Genomic DNA, 16,030 nt, shown 5'->3' with positions numbered 1-16,030 from the left:
AGGAGCCTTATTTGTGACATCATGAGTACTGTACTTATATAGAATATTTTAAAGGCACTGACTCCAGCTATAAGTAGTATTAGATATTGTCTGTGGTTATGACGTTTTACCGTTCATTTCCAAATTGCTTCTTTTCAAATATACATATACATACATACATATACATATACATACATACATATACATATACATACTAGTACATACATATACATATACATACATACATATACACACACACACATACATATACATATATACATATCCATACATACAAATACATACATACACACATACACACATACATACAGATACATACAAATACATATACATACATTTATATACATATAAACATACATACACATAAACACATATACATACATATGTATATTTAATATTGGCAAATCCAGTGTATGTTGGTAATCTTGGTGTTTGTAATAATATATAAAGTATTATATGTGAAACAGAGAAGATACGTACCTAAGTCACTAGGGTCAGTGTCTTTAACTTAAATGCATACTTGTATTTTGCGACATAAGATATTTTAAATGTTACTTCTAAGTAAAATATATTGAAACCAAACATTTTTACAATTAATATTTAAAAATTACTAAATAATAAATAAAAAGTACAAAATTAAGGAGAAACCCCCCCCCCCCCAAACAAAAAAACCCCACACAAACAAACAACAACAAACAAACAAAAAAAAACCCACAAAAAAACAAAACAAAACAACAACAACAACACAAACAACCAGCCAAAACCCACCTACCCCCACCCATCCCTCACAAACATTCACCCAAAAAGGTCAAATGAAAGCAAATATTATGCACAGTGTAAACAAACGCTTTAATTTACGACAAGGCGCTTCGCTTTCATCAACCTGACTTGTAAAACAACATAAATGATTTGATAGTATAATAAACTATTTAACTAAATATATTTCAATTTGCATCACTAGAACGAAATGGAGTTATAGTATTTTCTTTTCAAAAAATCAAAAGAAAATGTATATTATTAGGCCTATTGGTAGAGTACGTTCGAGCAAAAACGACCACTCACGATACCCAAGCGAATCTTTTCTTTTCTTTGGGACGACGTAATTGGTCAGTTTTGTGATTTTAGATGGGAAAGTCTACTTAATCAAGGATTTTAAAGAATTACTTACAGTAATAAAGAAAGAAAGAAAGAAATGTTTTATTTAACGACGCACTCAACACATTTTATTTACAGTTATATAGCGTCAGACATATGGTTAAGGACCACACAGATTTGGAGAGGAAACCCGCTGTCGCCACTACATGGGCTATTCTTTCCGATTAGCAGCAAGGGATCTTTTATTTGCGCTTCCCACAGGCAGGATAGCACAAACCATGGCCTTTGTTGAACCAGTTATGGATCACTGGTCGGTGCAAGTGGTTTACACCTACCCATTGAGCCTTGCGGAGCATTCACTCAGGGTTTGGAGTCGGTATCTGGATTAAAAATCCCATGCCTCAACTGGGATCCGAACCCTGTACCTACCAGCCTGTAGACCGATGGCCTAACCATGACACCACCGAGGCCGATCACACACACTGATTGAGATATCACAATAAAACGTCATTGTTCAACAACAGCCATCTAATTGTTTTGTAATGTTCACAGAATGTTAACGGGAACTGTTAATTTTTTAACAAGATCCTAATCAATAAATAAAGATTTCATACATATTTTAATTGTTTTAAACCAATTTTTAATTCAAACCAGGAAATACAAGTTAAAAAACAAAACTAACTACTTGGTCTCGGAAAGTCCAACAGAAAACGTTCCATTATTACGTGCACATCGTACAAAATAATTCTGGAATAACGTCACTCATCTTCCCGTAATGACTTCTACAAAAAAGTGGAAAAATAAATAGTTTGTGGCTGTGACAATCCATATTTAACAAATTACAAACCTGTTACAGTTGGATCGCACAGTTTATAACATTTCGTCTCTTATGCTATATATTGTCTTCCATGAATGTAACTTGCACATATCTTTCCATTATGTTTTGTCAAAACTTTGCTTACCGTAAAGAGATACCTTCCCCATGATCTTGACACTGGCGAAATTATTTTAAATACTTTCTGCGAGTTTTAATGATTTATAGAGGATAATACACGCGTTACCAGTTTTTATTAAATTTTCTATCGCTGGGGTAATAATAATGGTAACCGACCTCGGTGGTGTAGTGGTTAAGCCATCGGACTTAAGGCTGGTAGGTACTGGGTTCATATCTCGGTACTGGCTCCCAATCAGAGTGAGTTTAACAACTCAGTGGGTAGGTGTATGACCACTACACCAGCTTCTCTTTCACTCACCACTAACCCACTGCCCTGGACAGTCGATATTGCCGATATGTGTGCCCAGCACAACGTGCTTGAACCTCAGTTGGATATAAGCACGAAAATAAGATAAAATAATAATAGTGGAGAGGCACTCATTTCAAATTAGATCACTTTCACCTGCTAGCAAGTCTTTCTGGCAGTTGACCTGGGCTGCAATGGGCTGCAATTCCTGCCAAAAACAAGCTGTTAATACTTTTGGAATTTATTCTTTATATTTATCTTCGTTTCAAAGCAGTATGGGTGGTCGTTAAAAAAAAATCATTCAAACATAAAGAAAAATGAAAGAGTCGTTTTTAATAAGCCAATTTTAGAAGATGTGTATACCTCAGGTTTTGAGATTTTCATAAAGTTCCATTTTTGCACAGGGCGTATCTTCTCGAGTTCCCAGCCCCTCATATGTGTTTGTCTGGCCTTCGGAATTACCGAGTTCTGAAAAACATGCAATAAGCTCGTCCTACATATACCGTAAATCCTCGAATAGAGGCCTGCTTTGAATAGAAGCCTGCCTTGAATAGAGGCCTGCCATGAATAGAAGCCTGCCTCGATTAAAAGTCGGGTCTCAGAGCGTTGCGACGAAAATAGTAGCCTGGCTTAAAAAGCGAAAGCTATATGTATGGAGAAAAACATTTAATTTCTCAGTAATGTAAGAGGTTTTCAAGCACAAAAATTGGAAGATTACATTAGAATATGACCTTACAATAAGGCTATTGTAGAAAATTGTCCATGAAATAAATTGGAGCCTGACTCGAATAGAGGTCTGCCATGATTAGACGTCTGGTCTCAGAGTCACACACAAAAATAGAAGCTTAATCTTCAATTCAAGGAGTTATGATATGTTGAAATATGTTTGAAAAAGTCACTTTAGTGTACAACCCACAATATATTTCCTGTTCGCATTGGGGCCGATAACCATCATCTCAAAGGTTAAACAAATAAATAATCATTAAACAATAAGCAGTAGTGTAGCATCATATCAAAATAATTAATATATATATAAAATATATGTGTGTGTTCATAGAACAAGTTTATAAACAGACAGATACAATATATTGTATTTATTTAGTATGTGTAATGTGTATATCTATGTGTGAGTGTGTGTGTGTGTATGTATGTGCGTGTGTGTGTGTGTGTGTGTGTGTGTGTGTGTGTGTGTGTGTGTGCATCTGCGTGTATATGCAGTGGATGGAGATATATGAAAAAGGTATAGAGAAAAATCATAAACATGTCAGTAATTAAAGTAATATAAATATACCGTTACTGTGTCCATGTCTTGTGTCGTCTAATGATACATGTTGGTGTCTGTAATAAAGCAACAGACCAAGTTATAGTACCAATACCATAAATGTAATTAATACATTATTTCTCTCGCAGTACCCAAAATGTAGTTATCACATTATTTCTCTCGCAGTACTCAAAATGTAGTTATCACACTATTTCTCTCGCAGTACCCAAACTGTAGTTATCACACTATTTCTCTCGCAGGACACAAAATGTAGTTATCACACTATTTCTCTCGCAGTACCCAAACTGTAGTTATCACATTATTTCTCTCGCAGTACCCAAACTGTAGTTATCACACTATTCTCTCGCAGTACCCAAACTGTAGTTATCACACTATTTCTCTCGCAGTACCCAAATTGTAGTTATCACACTATTCTCTCGCAGGACCCAAACTGTAGTTATCACACTATTTCTCTCGCAGTACCCAAACTTTAGTTATCACACTATTCCTCTCGCAGTACCCAAACTGTAGTTATCACACTATTTCTCTCGCAGGACACAAAATGTAGTTATCACATTATTCCTCTCGCAGTACCCAAACTGTAGTTATCACATTATTTCTCTCGCAGGACCCAAACTGTAGTTATCACACTATTTCTCTCGCAGTCCCCAAACTGTAGTTATCACACTATTTCTCTCACAGTACCCAAACTGTAGTTATCACACTCATTTCTCTCGCAGGACACAAAATGTAGTTATCACATTATTTCTCTCGCAGTACCCAAAATGTAGTTATCACACTATTTCTCTCGCAGGACACAAAATGTAGTTATCACACTATTTCTCTCGCAGTACCCAAACTGTAGTTATCACATTATTTCTCTCGCAGTACCCAAACTGTAGTTATCACACTATTCTCTCGCAGTACCCAAACTGTAGTTATCACACTATTTCTCTCGCAGTACCCAAATTGTAGTTATCACACTATTCTCTCGCAGGACCCAAACTGTAGTTATCACACTATTTCTCTCGCAGTACCCAAACTGTAGTTATCACACTATTCCTCTCGCAGTACCCAAACTGTAGTTATCATACTATTTCTCTCGCAGGACACAAAATGTAGTTATCACATTATTCCTCTCGCAGTACCCAAACTGTAGTTATCACATTATTTCTCTCGCAGGACCCAAACTGTAGTTATCACACTATTTCTCTCGCAGTACCCAAACTGTAGTTATCACACTATTTCTCTCGCAGGACACAAACTGTAGTTATCACATTATTCCTCTCGCAGTACCCAAACTGTAGTTATCGCACTATTTCTCTCGCAGGACCCAAACTGTAGTTATCACACTATTCCTCTCGCAGTACCCAAACTGTAGTTATCACACTCATTTCTCTCGCAGTACCCAAAATGTAGTTATCACATTATTCCTCTCATTCAGAGTATAACTGTTTAGATACAAGGCTGAAAGAAAGCAACAATCGAAGGTATATCCAGTGGGTTTTCTTTATTCAAATGTTAGGTAACATTTTAGAAACAATGTCTCATTTTTATTCCTAAAATACAATGCATATAGTATGGCCATTTTGTTCCTTACCCAGTGATTTTTGGCTAAGTATTCATTGCCTCAAACATGACACAAAAATACAAACAAATTATGTCAAAGTGCTTGGGGGAGGTCGAGCATTAGGTAATGTCATAGGAGGAGTGACCTTATAGTTAGACATTATGTGAATGAGGGGTATAAAATATTTTATGTTTGTGTTACATAATTGCTGAAAGGCTCCTAATGCATAACGTAATAAATTAATGTTTAAAATACGCCAGCTTGTTTTTGTTTGTATGTGTGTCTGCTTGCACACAAGTGCTCATGTGTGCGTATGCGCCGATTGTTGTTGTTATCCATGTGTGTGTTTGGGCGATTGTATTTGTGTGTGATTGTATCACTGCGTATGATGGTGTCATTTGTGTGTATGTCTTTGTGTGTGTATGTATGTGTATGCGTGTGTGTATGAAAGTTTCCAAATTATATACAAAGTAATTAAAGGTATTCACAAGATATTAATAATTTTAATAGACAAAAAACCTAACTAAAGGCATTCAAACAGACTAATTTTAAACATAATAAACTAAATTAATATCCGCGGGGTATTATGTTTGTTGCCGAGTATAAAATGAGTCTTAATGGTAAATGGTAAAACACATACAATACCAAAATACCAAACAATACAAACAAAAGCAATGCATGTGTTACATATTTATGCCATACGTGGGGACAGAATAACGCCACTTGTAATATAATAATATACATAATAGAAATTATCAATTAACTATTATTAACTGAAAAATAAATTTCTTAATTGTATTTACATAATCGGTTTTCCTTAATAGTCTTACCTGATTTTGAAGATGCACACACATAACCTCGTCGCCACAAAATAAAGATAACCACAATCACTGCTGCAGCTGCAACAACAATCCCGATTCCAATCGCTACTGCAATTCCTTCTCCAGTTACTTTGTTCGATGAAACTGGTACAAGACATTCACCTTTAAATAAAATAAACTGCTGTTATCACAAAGACAGTCACTACCAAGACAGCAATAGGAATCCCAATTATAATCCCCACTGCGATTCCTTGCCCACATACTTTAGTTGATGAGGCTGATAGAAGAGATGGATCTTTAAATAAAATAAACAATAATTATTACTCACCACCTACAGATACATGGTGCTAAGATCACAAATTTTTCTCTCATACTACAGATGTTTGTTGAGAAAATGTAAAAACAATGAACACAAACATAATAAAGTAAACAAAAGAGAAAGAAAATTAATCATTTGCTCGAGTTTGTCATCCCCACTACCCTAAATGTAGAACAATATTTTAACATGTTGGCTTTAAAGTTATTGAAAAGTTGTAGTCATTATGCCCTTCTACCCCCCCCCCCCTCCCCCCAAACACAACAATGATACAGTATGGCTAAATTATGAGAATAACAGCGACGTCTTACGATACAAAAACTGACTGCTTACTACAAACTAAAATGCTAAATAATATTTTAAAACATTTGAATAAGTCAATTTATGCATTTTGGATGAATATCTTAAAACATTAATATACCTTATATGGTACAAAAACCGATAGCTTACTGTGAACTAAAATTAAAAACCCCATAAAACACTATATTAATGTGAATAATATTTTGAAACATTTAAATAAGTCACTCATATGCTATCATGGAGACACTGTCTGGAATGTGAAAACGCAGCTCGAACCACCCTAACTTCATCTGTCTCAGCGCCACAACAAAACTCTATCTGTGAGTCTGTACATTATGATTATTACCTGGGGGTAATGTCGAAACGTCCTGTTCCTTGGTAAAGTCTTTGTATCCATATTTGTTATAAGCCAAAACTCGCACCAGATATCTCGTGTTTGACTGAAGATCTGATATGACAGCTTTCTGGATGGTGCCACGACCATTTTCAGGAATAACTTCAGTTAGATTTTTCCACCGTAATGTTGTGTCTTCTCTGTATTGTACAATAAACGTCTGCTCCGATCCTCCGTTAAATGCCTCTATCCAAGCAACTGAGATTGAGTTTGAATCACTGCTCCATGCTGCGACATCAGAGGGAATATTCGGAGGACCTTCGAGAAACAAAGAGATTTACTGAAACATTCGCATTTCCAAGTATTCACTTTATAAAGTTTTACGTTAATAAAAACACTATCTGTGAACATTCAATTAAATTTAAAATGCATGTATAATACAACCTGAACGAAATGCTCAAAAAATGTTGTTACCCATATAGCTTAAAACATATTGGTTCCTATCAAAATGTTATGTCCCATAATACAATAAAACTCATCGACATAGGTGAATCAAACGAGTTCATTTATATTAATAATAATCACATGATATGAAATGGAAGCTTGTTTAAAATCCTTTAAATACAAAAGAAAAACAAACCAATTCTGGCAAACCATAATGCCATCCTTCCTGCTTACACTTACAATGTTGTTTTCAGGTGGTTCCTTGTGATTGATTTTATTTAATAACACAAAATAATTTGAAAGAAAGACGAAGTCAGACTTGTAATAAGATGTATTTTCAATAACAACCATCGCCAGTGTGCTACAGCTACTCAGTCTGCAGCTAGCACATACATCTACTCATACCTTCTGAAGCACTGGGCGATGTTAGATCTATTAAGACCATGAGCGAGTGAGAGTAAGATCCAATTTTAATAACTCACCATGACATTAATCTGATAATGATCTACAGTTTCAGAATACAACTATCATATGCATTTACTCATACCTGCTACATCAAGTGTCAGGTTCTTCACAAGATATGTGCTTTTAATTCCATTAGACACAACAACCTGATAGGTTCCAATGTCTCCCTGCTGAACATTTGTCAGTGTGAGTTTTCCAACAGCAGATACGTCAGTTGTAGATGGACTACCAGACCCAAGACTATGTTTGCTTCCATCAGTCAGTTTATACCAGGTGAATGTCGGTGTTGGTTTGGCAATTACTGATATCTTCAGAGTTACATTACCACCTACTGCTGCTGCAAACACTTTCTGGAATGGAACTCGATGATCTAGTCTTGGTGAACCTTAAATATATTGATTCCTTCAACTATTATAATTTGCCCCAATATAAACATGTTACCTACACCCCTAATACAAGAACATTGTGTTTAGTTATTGAAATTGGGACTTGGTCTCTGTTAGTAGATGTGCATTTGGCTAGACAAACCTACTTAGAAGAAGCACCTTACAGCAGAACACAGAAACAATCACGACCTTACCAATGTCCTTTCGAGATATGTTTTAATCACTTTAACGGTTTTGTCATTCTCATATTTCTTCAGTGTTGGTACCTTATCAACGTTAACTATACATAATTACCTTTATTCTGTTAATCAGTATCAATTTTCATACAAGTAATTCATATTAAATACATGTGATCCAGAAGTTGAAATTTTTATCAATAGATTTCACTCGGAGTAACACGGTATAGTATAAATACATTCAGATTAATTACCATCATATGTGCATGTTAAACATTAATAGCATTACCATACGATGCATCCATCCAACCAGATGCCCGTGTCAGATCCAATCAGAGAATGCTGGTGGTGCACATTCCTACACAGACTGAGACTGATACAATTCCATAATTTCACCAAGTGTATATTGTCAGGATTTGTACCTATTGTGCTAAGTCGGGTGGCGTTTGACAGTTCAAAGCCCCATTTTACGCTGAAACGTCAACACAAATGGAAGGCCAATTAATCGTATTTTCAGAATGTGTACTGTCAAACCCTCGGTTCGAAAGTAGTGTGTGAGTTACATTGTGATGTTTGCGGGGAAAAAAATATATCTAAAACTTTGATTATCAAATATTATTAATTATTTACATTAACAGGTTGTTTATTTTGCTGTGAACCTCGTTACTAAATGTTAATTATTTTCTATATATGATGTGTAACTCACATCTGACAACAAGCTGTACACTTTCTCTGATAGCTGATTTGATGCTATTGCCTGCTTCACACGTGTAGTGTCCTGTATCCAGACATCCAGCCTCGTTCCACGTGTACTCAGCCTGTTTAGAGTTTGTCACTTCATCCAGTGTCTGTGAGCTGTTCAACAGTTTGATGTCAGATTCTGGATTACCGTCAACATCACATCTCAGAGTCATAGCAGTTAGCTCATCAACTGTAACACTTGTAGACTGGGAGTTCAAAGTCAGAGAAGTGATTGAAGATCGGTCTGTAAGGAAATGTATTAATCATAAAAGAAACATTCCACATAAAACATAGCACAGCTAAAAATAATAATTTAATAATAAATATTGCATTGAATATAATATGTTTATTGTGAGTTAAACTTGATAAACTTAATTTAATAATAAATTATTTAGTGACTGTAAGCAGCTCAAGAGTAATATTTAAAAGAGATTTCAGTGAAAGCAATACTTATTTTATTTTATCTTTAATTAAAAACAAAATAGAAAGAAAAAAATCCAGCTAAGTCACAATAACTAGCAAGACTAAGTACTGGGTAGTGAAGAGATCAAACAGAACAAGCAACGGTGATAAAATCTGCAAACATTACACTAGTTCAGCTTCTTATAACATTTGATAAATCAAGTATAAGTATTCCCCTTCTAAAATATTCACTTTATAAAATATATTTTTGGAGTCATTCTTTCGCTTTACTTGTTTTAAAAAATACTATATTCTGGATTTTCAGCTAATTTATAATCGCAACCAATATTCTCAGGCGCTTATCGAAGGGGATAGTGCTGTATATGCATACTCCTCCACGAATTCCACAAGTGTCCTCAAAGCCAAGTGTTTAATTCATGTATATAACCCAATTATTGTTTTCAGTGGAGCGATGTAATATATTGGATTGATGAACGTTTCTCTGGAAGATGTTCATACACAATGCAGGTTAGTGTAATGTGAAATACTGTAAATAAATAAAAGTATCACCCCTTTCCTAGAAAAAAAATGCATCCTACCCTATTCTAAATGTGTAGTAGGGTTTTAAACATTTCGCTGGCAGTGTCAAAAAAGGAATGATGATAGTCTTTTTCTAAAGTTCGATTAAATAGCAAATGGTTACTATAAAATATTTGAACATCTGAAGACATAGCATTGTTCATAAAACACAGTAAAACGAAAGAATGACTCCAATGAATATATTTTATAAAGTGAATATTTTATAAGGGGAATATGTGTACAAGATGAATCAGTACTTTTAAAATAGATACTGGATTTATCAAATGTTATAATTTTACTTACACTGCGCATCCAGAGTAATGGTCTTGTCTAATGGTTTCTGTGTGTTTCTGTTCCTAACAGTACACGTGTAATCACCAGCTGCTGATCTCTGTATGTTATTTAAGGACAATACAGAACTGGTTGATTTTATCTGAGATTTAAACTTCCACATGAAAGAACAGGATGGAGAACAGTTAGTAGCTCCACATGACACAGCTACATCGTCACCTTCCTTCACTGTCAGAGGAGAAGTGCTCTTTAGCTGGACTTTGTCTGGTCCGTCTGTAAATGAGACAAAAATCAATGTATAAATTATAATTTTGTTAATATATATCATTAAAAATTATCTAGTTTGATATATAAGTATTGTTGTATACATTGAGTGTATGTTCTAAACTAGGATTATGCATATCGTGTTGTCAACATAACTAAATTTCATATCGGTTTTAACTAGGAATGGAACTTCCGACTAAAATCACTCTGAACACAATCATTTTCTGAGTGTACATGGAATTTTCCACTACACTACACTACACAGAACTGACTTTATATTCAGCAATCGTAAACGTGTGGAAACATTAATACACTAATTATACAAAAGAGAAATGCGACACTTTCACTGTTCTAAAATGAGGATAAATACGTTTCCTGTTATTACAACACGTTTTCGATTAATAGAGACTATTAATGACTTAAATTACCTATTAATGACATTTATTTGTTTAGAATATCAGTGTATTTATACTCAATATGATTCTGGTTACCCTGATGTTTCTAATAGCCAAAAGTGTATTTTACCTGCCATTAATTTTGTGCATGCTATCTTTATATATATATATATATATATATATATATATATATATATATATATATATATATATATATTAGGACATAACATGAACGTTGAGCAACTTCATACATTGGAAAGATCAGAAGTTCATTGACTATAAAGACGCTGATTTTGCAAACAAGAAAATGCATTTAATATTTAATTTTAGTCTAGTCGGAAATATCTTAACAATGGTAGCAAATTGAGAGCAGGTATGGTGTTTTATCCGGTAGGGATCTCCTCGAGAGTGCCTATCCTCCAAAAGACGAATCACTACATAGATATTCATGGATTCGTCCACTATTTTGCCGAATGCCCATTCAATTCTGCATTGTGCAGACATTGCGGCCTTGGTCGTGGTTAATGGTTACTACAGTAAATATTAGGAAGAATATTAAAATGGCTTCTTAATATTTCAGGATAAGAAGTCGTTCATCAAGTAAAATATAACACAAGAAATGTAGCATATCAAATTAATACTCACAGTACACTGTCAGTGTGAACTGTTTAGTTTTAGACTTTGGTATAGCAGAGTTGGTCGCTGTACACATGTACACACTCCCTGTCTGACTCCTGTTGATGTTTGTCAATTTTAACCGTGAGGTTTGTGAGATCTGCTGATTTCTCAGAGTCCAGGAATAGGAACATGGTGGATTACAACTAGCAGCACACATTGCAGTCAGACTGTCTCCTTCTGCTACAGACACAGGTGATGGAGTACTGAGTGTAACAGAGTCTGGGCCACCTGAAAAAGATAAGAGACACAATATTTCCATTGCATCAGCCATGGGCCTTAGAGAAAACTAATGTGTGAGACGCTGCACTGTTTAAAGATCTGTTTCCACTTAAGCGTTTTACGCCCTATTTTCATATACTAATTAGTGACGTCACGTTTCTGAGAACTTCCAACGAATGATATTATTATGTGTTTCTGTAATAACATTATAATGGAATGGTGAGAATAATATTTCACAATGCAAAACACGGTGTTATAGTGTTGTTTAGGCGAGAAAATGTACACCCTCAGTAGCAAGATTGGTGCAGGTCCATCCCTCAGTAATATGAATAATGCATGACGTCGAGTCCCTTTACTGACATGCACTGCATTAAAATATAATCTGCATAATTATACTCTCGCATCTAGTCCCAACAAACTGTTCAATCACTTACAGTGTAAAGGTGAAATTTTACTTATTAATATAACTTTGTCCATAAAAATGTCTTGTGACTGTTGTATCACGGTGTCCTCTGCCAACGTTCTTACATGATTACATTTATGCTGCCATAGGCCGAGTTACGTTATAGTTTGCGACTCGAAAAAAATTTGATATCGTTTTTTATTATTATTACAATACGATACAAATTATAATTCGATGAAATTCCGCTATTGCCACCATACCATTTGCTAACATCAACGGGACTTAATTGGTCTTAATGGTGGAGTTGTCCTAATACAGAATAATCTATACTCAGAACGATCCTTTGGTAAATATCGATTGTCTATTTTACGTCCCACCCATCCTTAGCGGTCATCGTGAGAGCACGGGTCGAGTCTAGCAAGACTGAGTCCGTTAATAGGACTCGAGTACCCGTGCAAGGAAGAACACTCTCATTTAATTATATTGTTTACATAAGTTTGCCATTTGCTTGTCGTCGGTTATATTATAGGGCTATGATACATGGAGGGAAAATAAAAATTGAATGTGTGGAATGTAATACAATGGCATGATTTGGCATCCATGTTCAGCATTGGAATTAAGATGCATAATGCTATTTTACGTTATTCCTTAATCTAATTATTATCTAGTGTCTGTTACTCGGGTACGGGTCGAGTCTAATATTTTGGACTCGCGGAGGCCCTAGTTGTCGTCCTAATTATCCCTAATTGTCACCGTTATTTTTCTTAATTATTACATAACAGGAATTAACAACTGTCTGGACAAATGACACCCTCCTGACGTTTTATGGTTAAAAAGTATGTTTTGTTTAAATACACTACAAGAGCACATTGATGTATTAATCATAGGCTATTGGATGTCAAACATTTGATAATTTCATATATAGTAGCATGGGGTCTTTTATATGTACTATCCCACAAGCAGGATAGCACATCCCACGCTCTTTGGTGTACCAGTCATGGTGCACTGGCTGGAATGAGAAACAGTTTAATGGGCCCACAGATGAGTATCGATCCTAGACGGCTTTACGAGCGCTTTATCACTGGGCTGCGTTCCGTCCCACGTTTTATCGCTTCCACTTCCCATAAACCGGCCTCGGTGGCATCGTGGTTAGGCCATCGGTCTACAGGCTGGTAGGTACTGGGTTCGGATCCCAGTCGAGGCATGGGATTTTTAATCCAGATACCGACTCCAAACCCTGAGTGAGTGCTCCGCAAGGCTCAATGGGTAGGTGTAAACCACTTGCACCGACCAGTGATCCATAACTGGTTCAACAAAGGCCATGGTTTGTGTTATCCTGCTTGTGGGAAGCGCAAATAAAAGATCCCTTGCTGCTAATCGGAAAGAGTAGCCCATGTAGTGGCGACAGCGGGTTTCCTCTCAAAATCTGTGTGGTCCTTAACCATATGTCTGACGCCATATAACCGTAAGTAAAATGTGTTGAGTGCGTCGTTAAATAAAACATTTCTTTCTTTCTTTTCTTTCTTCCACTTCCCCAGATAAAAACGCGTGACTCCTGGATCAGGAGAGTGATTGTAGCTAATCGTTGCATCTATTGACAGTTTCTGAGAAAAATAAAGTCCTAGAATAGTATGCCATTTGTTTTCGTACAAATATGTTACCCTGTGTAACTGCTACTTTTCAACATTCTTGTGTGAAATTGTACAATAAAACCAATAATACGAAAGTAATACCTTTGTCTTTCCAGGTAAATAAACATAAGACTAATTAATTATTTAATTACATTTCTATACTTGTTTGAGCAACATGTATAATTAACTTTAACACGATGGCAGACAAATAAGCAAGATTTCAACACGTTGTTTATTATTAGTCGATTTTGAAAAATGATAAGTAAAGGTTGTGGGGTCAAAATGTATTGACTTGGGTGCGCTTAATACCGGAGTATGTTTACTATACCAGAGTATGTTTACTATACCAGATGAACATAAACGAAATAACAGACAATACTTATAATAAAAGTTTAACCATACTTACTAATAATAACATTAAAAGTTCATATTTTATTTTGAATTATTTTTTGGGTTAAAACTATAATGCTCAGTAAGACAAATTACCAATATAAAATTACGTCATCAAGTATGCAGTTCCCTAACGACGTCGTAATTTTTACATTAATTGAGAAATAATTAAATTTTATTTGCGTCTATACACTTTACGGCAATCTGATTGGTCCAGAGGTGCTTACTTTTTTCGTTCATATATCGATGAACCGAACAAATTTAAGCCACGCCTAAATTATGTTATGTATTGTTAAAGTATGCATATAAATTTCCCCTGCACGTGCTGTAACCTCACCGTGGTATAGGGGTGTAACATTCTCTTTGAGAATGGCCAATACAGCACAAATTTTCTGTTTGAGTAAAAGTCAGTATCTATCTGAGATATTTGTATTTTTGCACAGTTCCTTTACTGACTGTTTTCCTCTAAATCTGAATTTTGTGTTGATGTATATCATCACCTTGTCTGCTTGCATTACCATAGTTTGACATATATATAGCTTGTGTTGTTTGATTGGTGCTGGGGTATATTTATTTATTTATTCATCCGTCAAACTGTTTGCAATCGGCGAAATTTAATTATAAGATTTGACCGCAATTTTTTTTTGGTTCATGCCAGTAAGAAACGAAAAAACTATGACAAACTTTTGTATGATCCGCTATGCGGGGTAAAATCTAGTGTACACATCGTTTGTTCGGTTCATACTTGTATGAACCAAAAATTAATTTGGGTCAATTCTTAAATGATAAAACTTCCGTTGCTACCCATAATGATGCAATGGAATAAAAGAATGACTTCATATGTTTCCATGTGGGATAGGGCTATTCCACGCGAGGGTACATAATTGTTCCCAGGAATATGTGTGTGTGCTATACATACATAGATACATGGAATACATAATACATACATTAAATACATACATACATACATAATACATACGACATACATAGATAGATAGATCCCATACATGTGTGTATATATACATACATACATACATACATACATGTATGTATGTATGTATGTGGGGGTGGGGGTGGGGGGTGATCGCGTATTGGTATGCAAATGGTATACACATTTAAGTGTATGTTTATGTCTGTTGCATAAGAGTAGGTCTGTGCTCAATTAATATATTTCTTATTTAAACAACAAATCATACTTCGAGACTTACTTGCGACAATTTTATTACATTTAAATAGGCCAACTCCTGTTATTCCATCCCGGCAAATCCATTCTCCAGCATCTACCGAAGTGTTGAACGATTTTATGGTGAGAGTCTGGTGTGTGGGCGAGTCTCGAGAAACACTGTAGCCAGTTACACCACCAGATGGCAAACACAGAGTGTTAGCATTGTAACATGCCATCACCACTAATGGTGTTCCATCATTTGGTCGAAGCCAACGGATTCCAACAATTATAGTGCCCGCTGTTTCACAAGTCAATACAGTACTCCGTCCAGGATTTCCGTATCCCATACAATCAATCGTGGTAGTTGCCAAACCTGTGATATAAAATATCTTTTAAAAATTGAAAACTGTAAACAAAACGGCGAACTGATACTAACACTAGTATAAGAAGCCATTGGATGCGTCAC

The 16,030-nt window shown here is 35.4% G+C and overlaps 1 protein-coding gene across 1 annotated transcript in view; it reads right to left on the bottom strand.

Moving 5' to 3' along the window:
• Window positions 1-2,251: 2,251 nt before the first annotated feature.
• Window positions 2,252-16,030, bottom strand: part of LOC121386072 (synaptogenesis protein syg-2-like) — a 31,172-nt gene continuing 17,393 nt past the window's right edge. The window contains exons 4-10 of the mRNA XM_041516871.1: window positions 11,724-11,984; window positions 10,432-10,692; window positions 9,113-9,391; window positions 7,927-8,229; window positions 6,948-7,253; window positions 5,995-6,147; window positions 2,252-2,801 (exon numbers count right to left, since the gene is read on the bottom strand). Of these exons, the coding sequence (XP_041372805.1) occupies window positions 2,698-2,801; window positions 5,995-6,147; window positions 6,948-7,253; window positions 7,927-8,229; window positions 9,113-9,391; window positions 10,432-10,692; window positions 11,724-11,984 (1,667 nt within the window). The 3' untranslated portion in view covers window positions 2,252-2,697. The remainder of the gene's footprint in view (window positions 2,802-5,994; window positions 6,148-6,947; window positions 7,254-7,926; window positions 8,230-9,112; window positions 9,392-10,431; window positions 10,693-11,723; window positions 11,985-16,030) is intronic.

Source organism: Gigantopelta aegis, chromosome 12 (assembly GCF_016097555.1).
Source record: "Gigantopelta aegis isolate Gae_Host chromosome 12, Gae_host_genome, whole genome shotgun sequence".
Taxonomy (NCBI): Eukaryota; Metazoa; Mollusca; class Gastropoda; order Neomphalida; family Peltospiridae; genus Gigantopelta; species Gigantopelta aegis.
The sequence above is the reverse complement of the archived record's forward strand: the minus strand, read 5'-3'. Positions and strand labels throughout refer to the sequence as shown.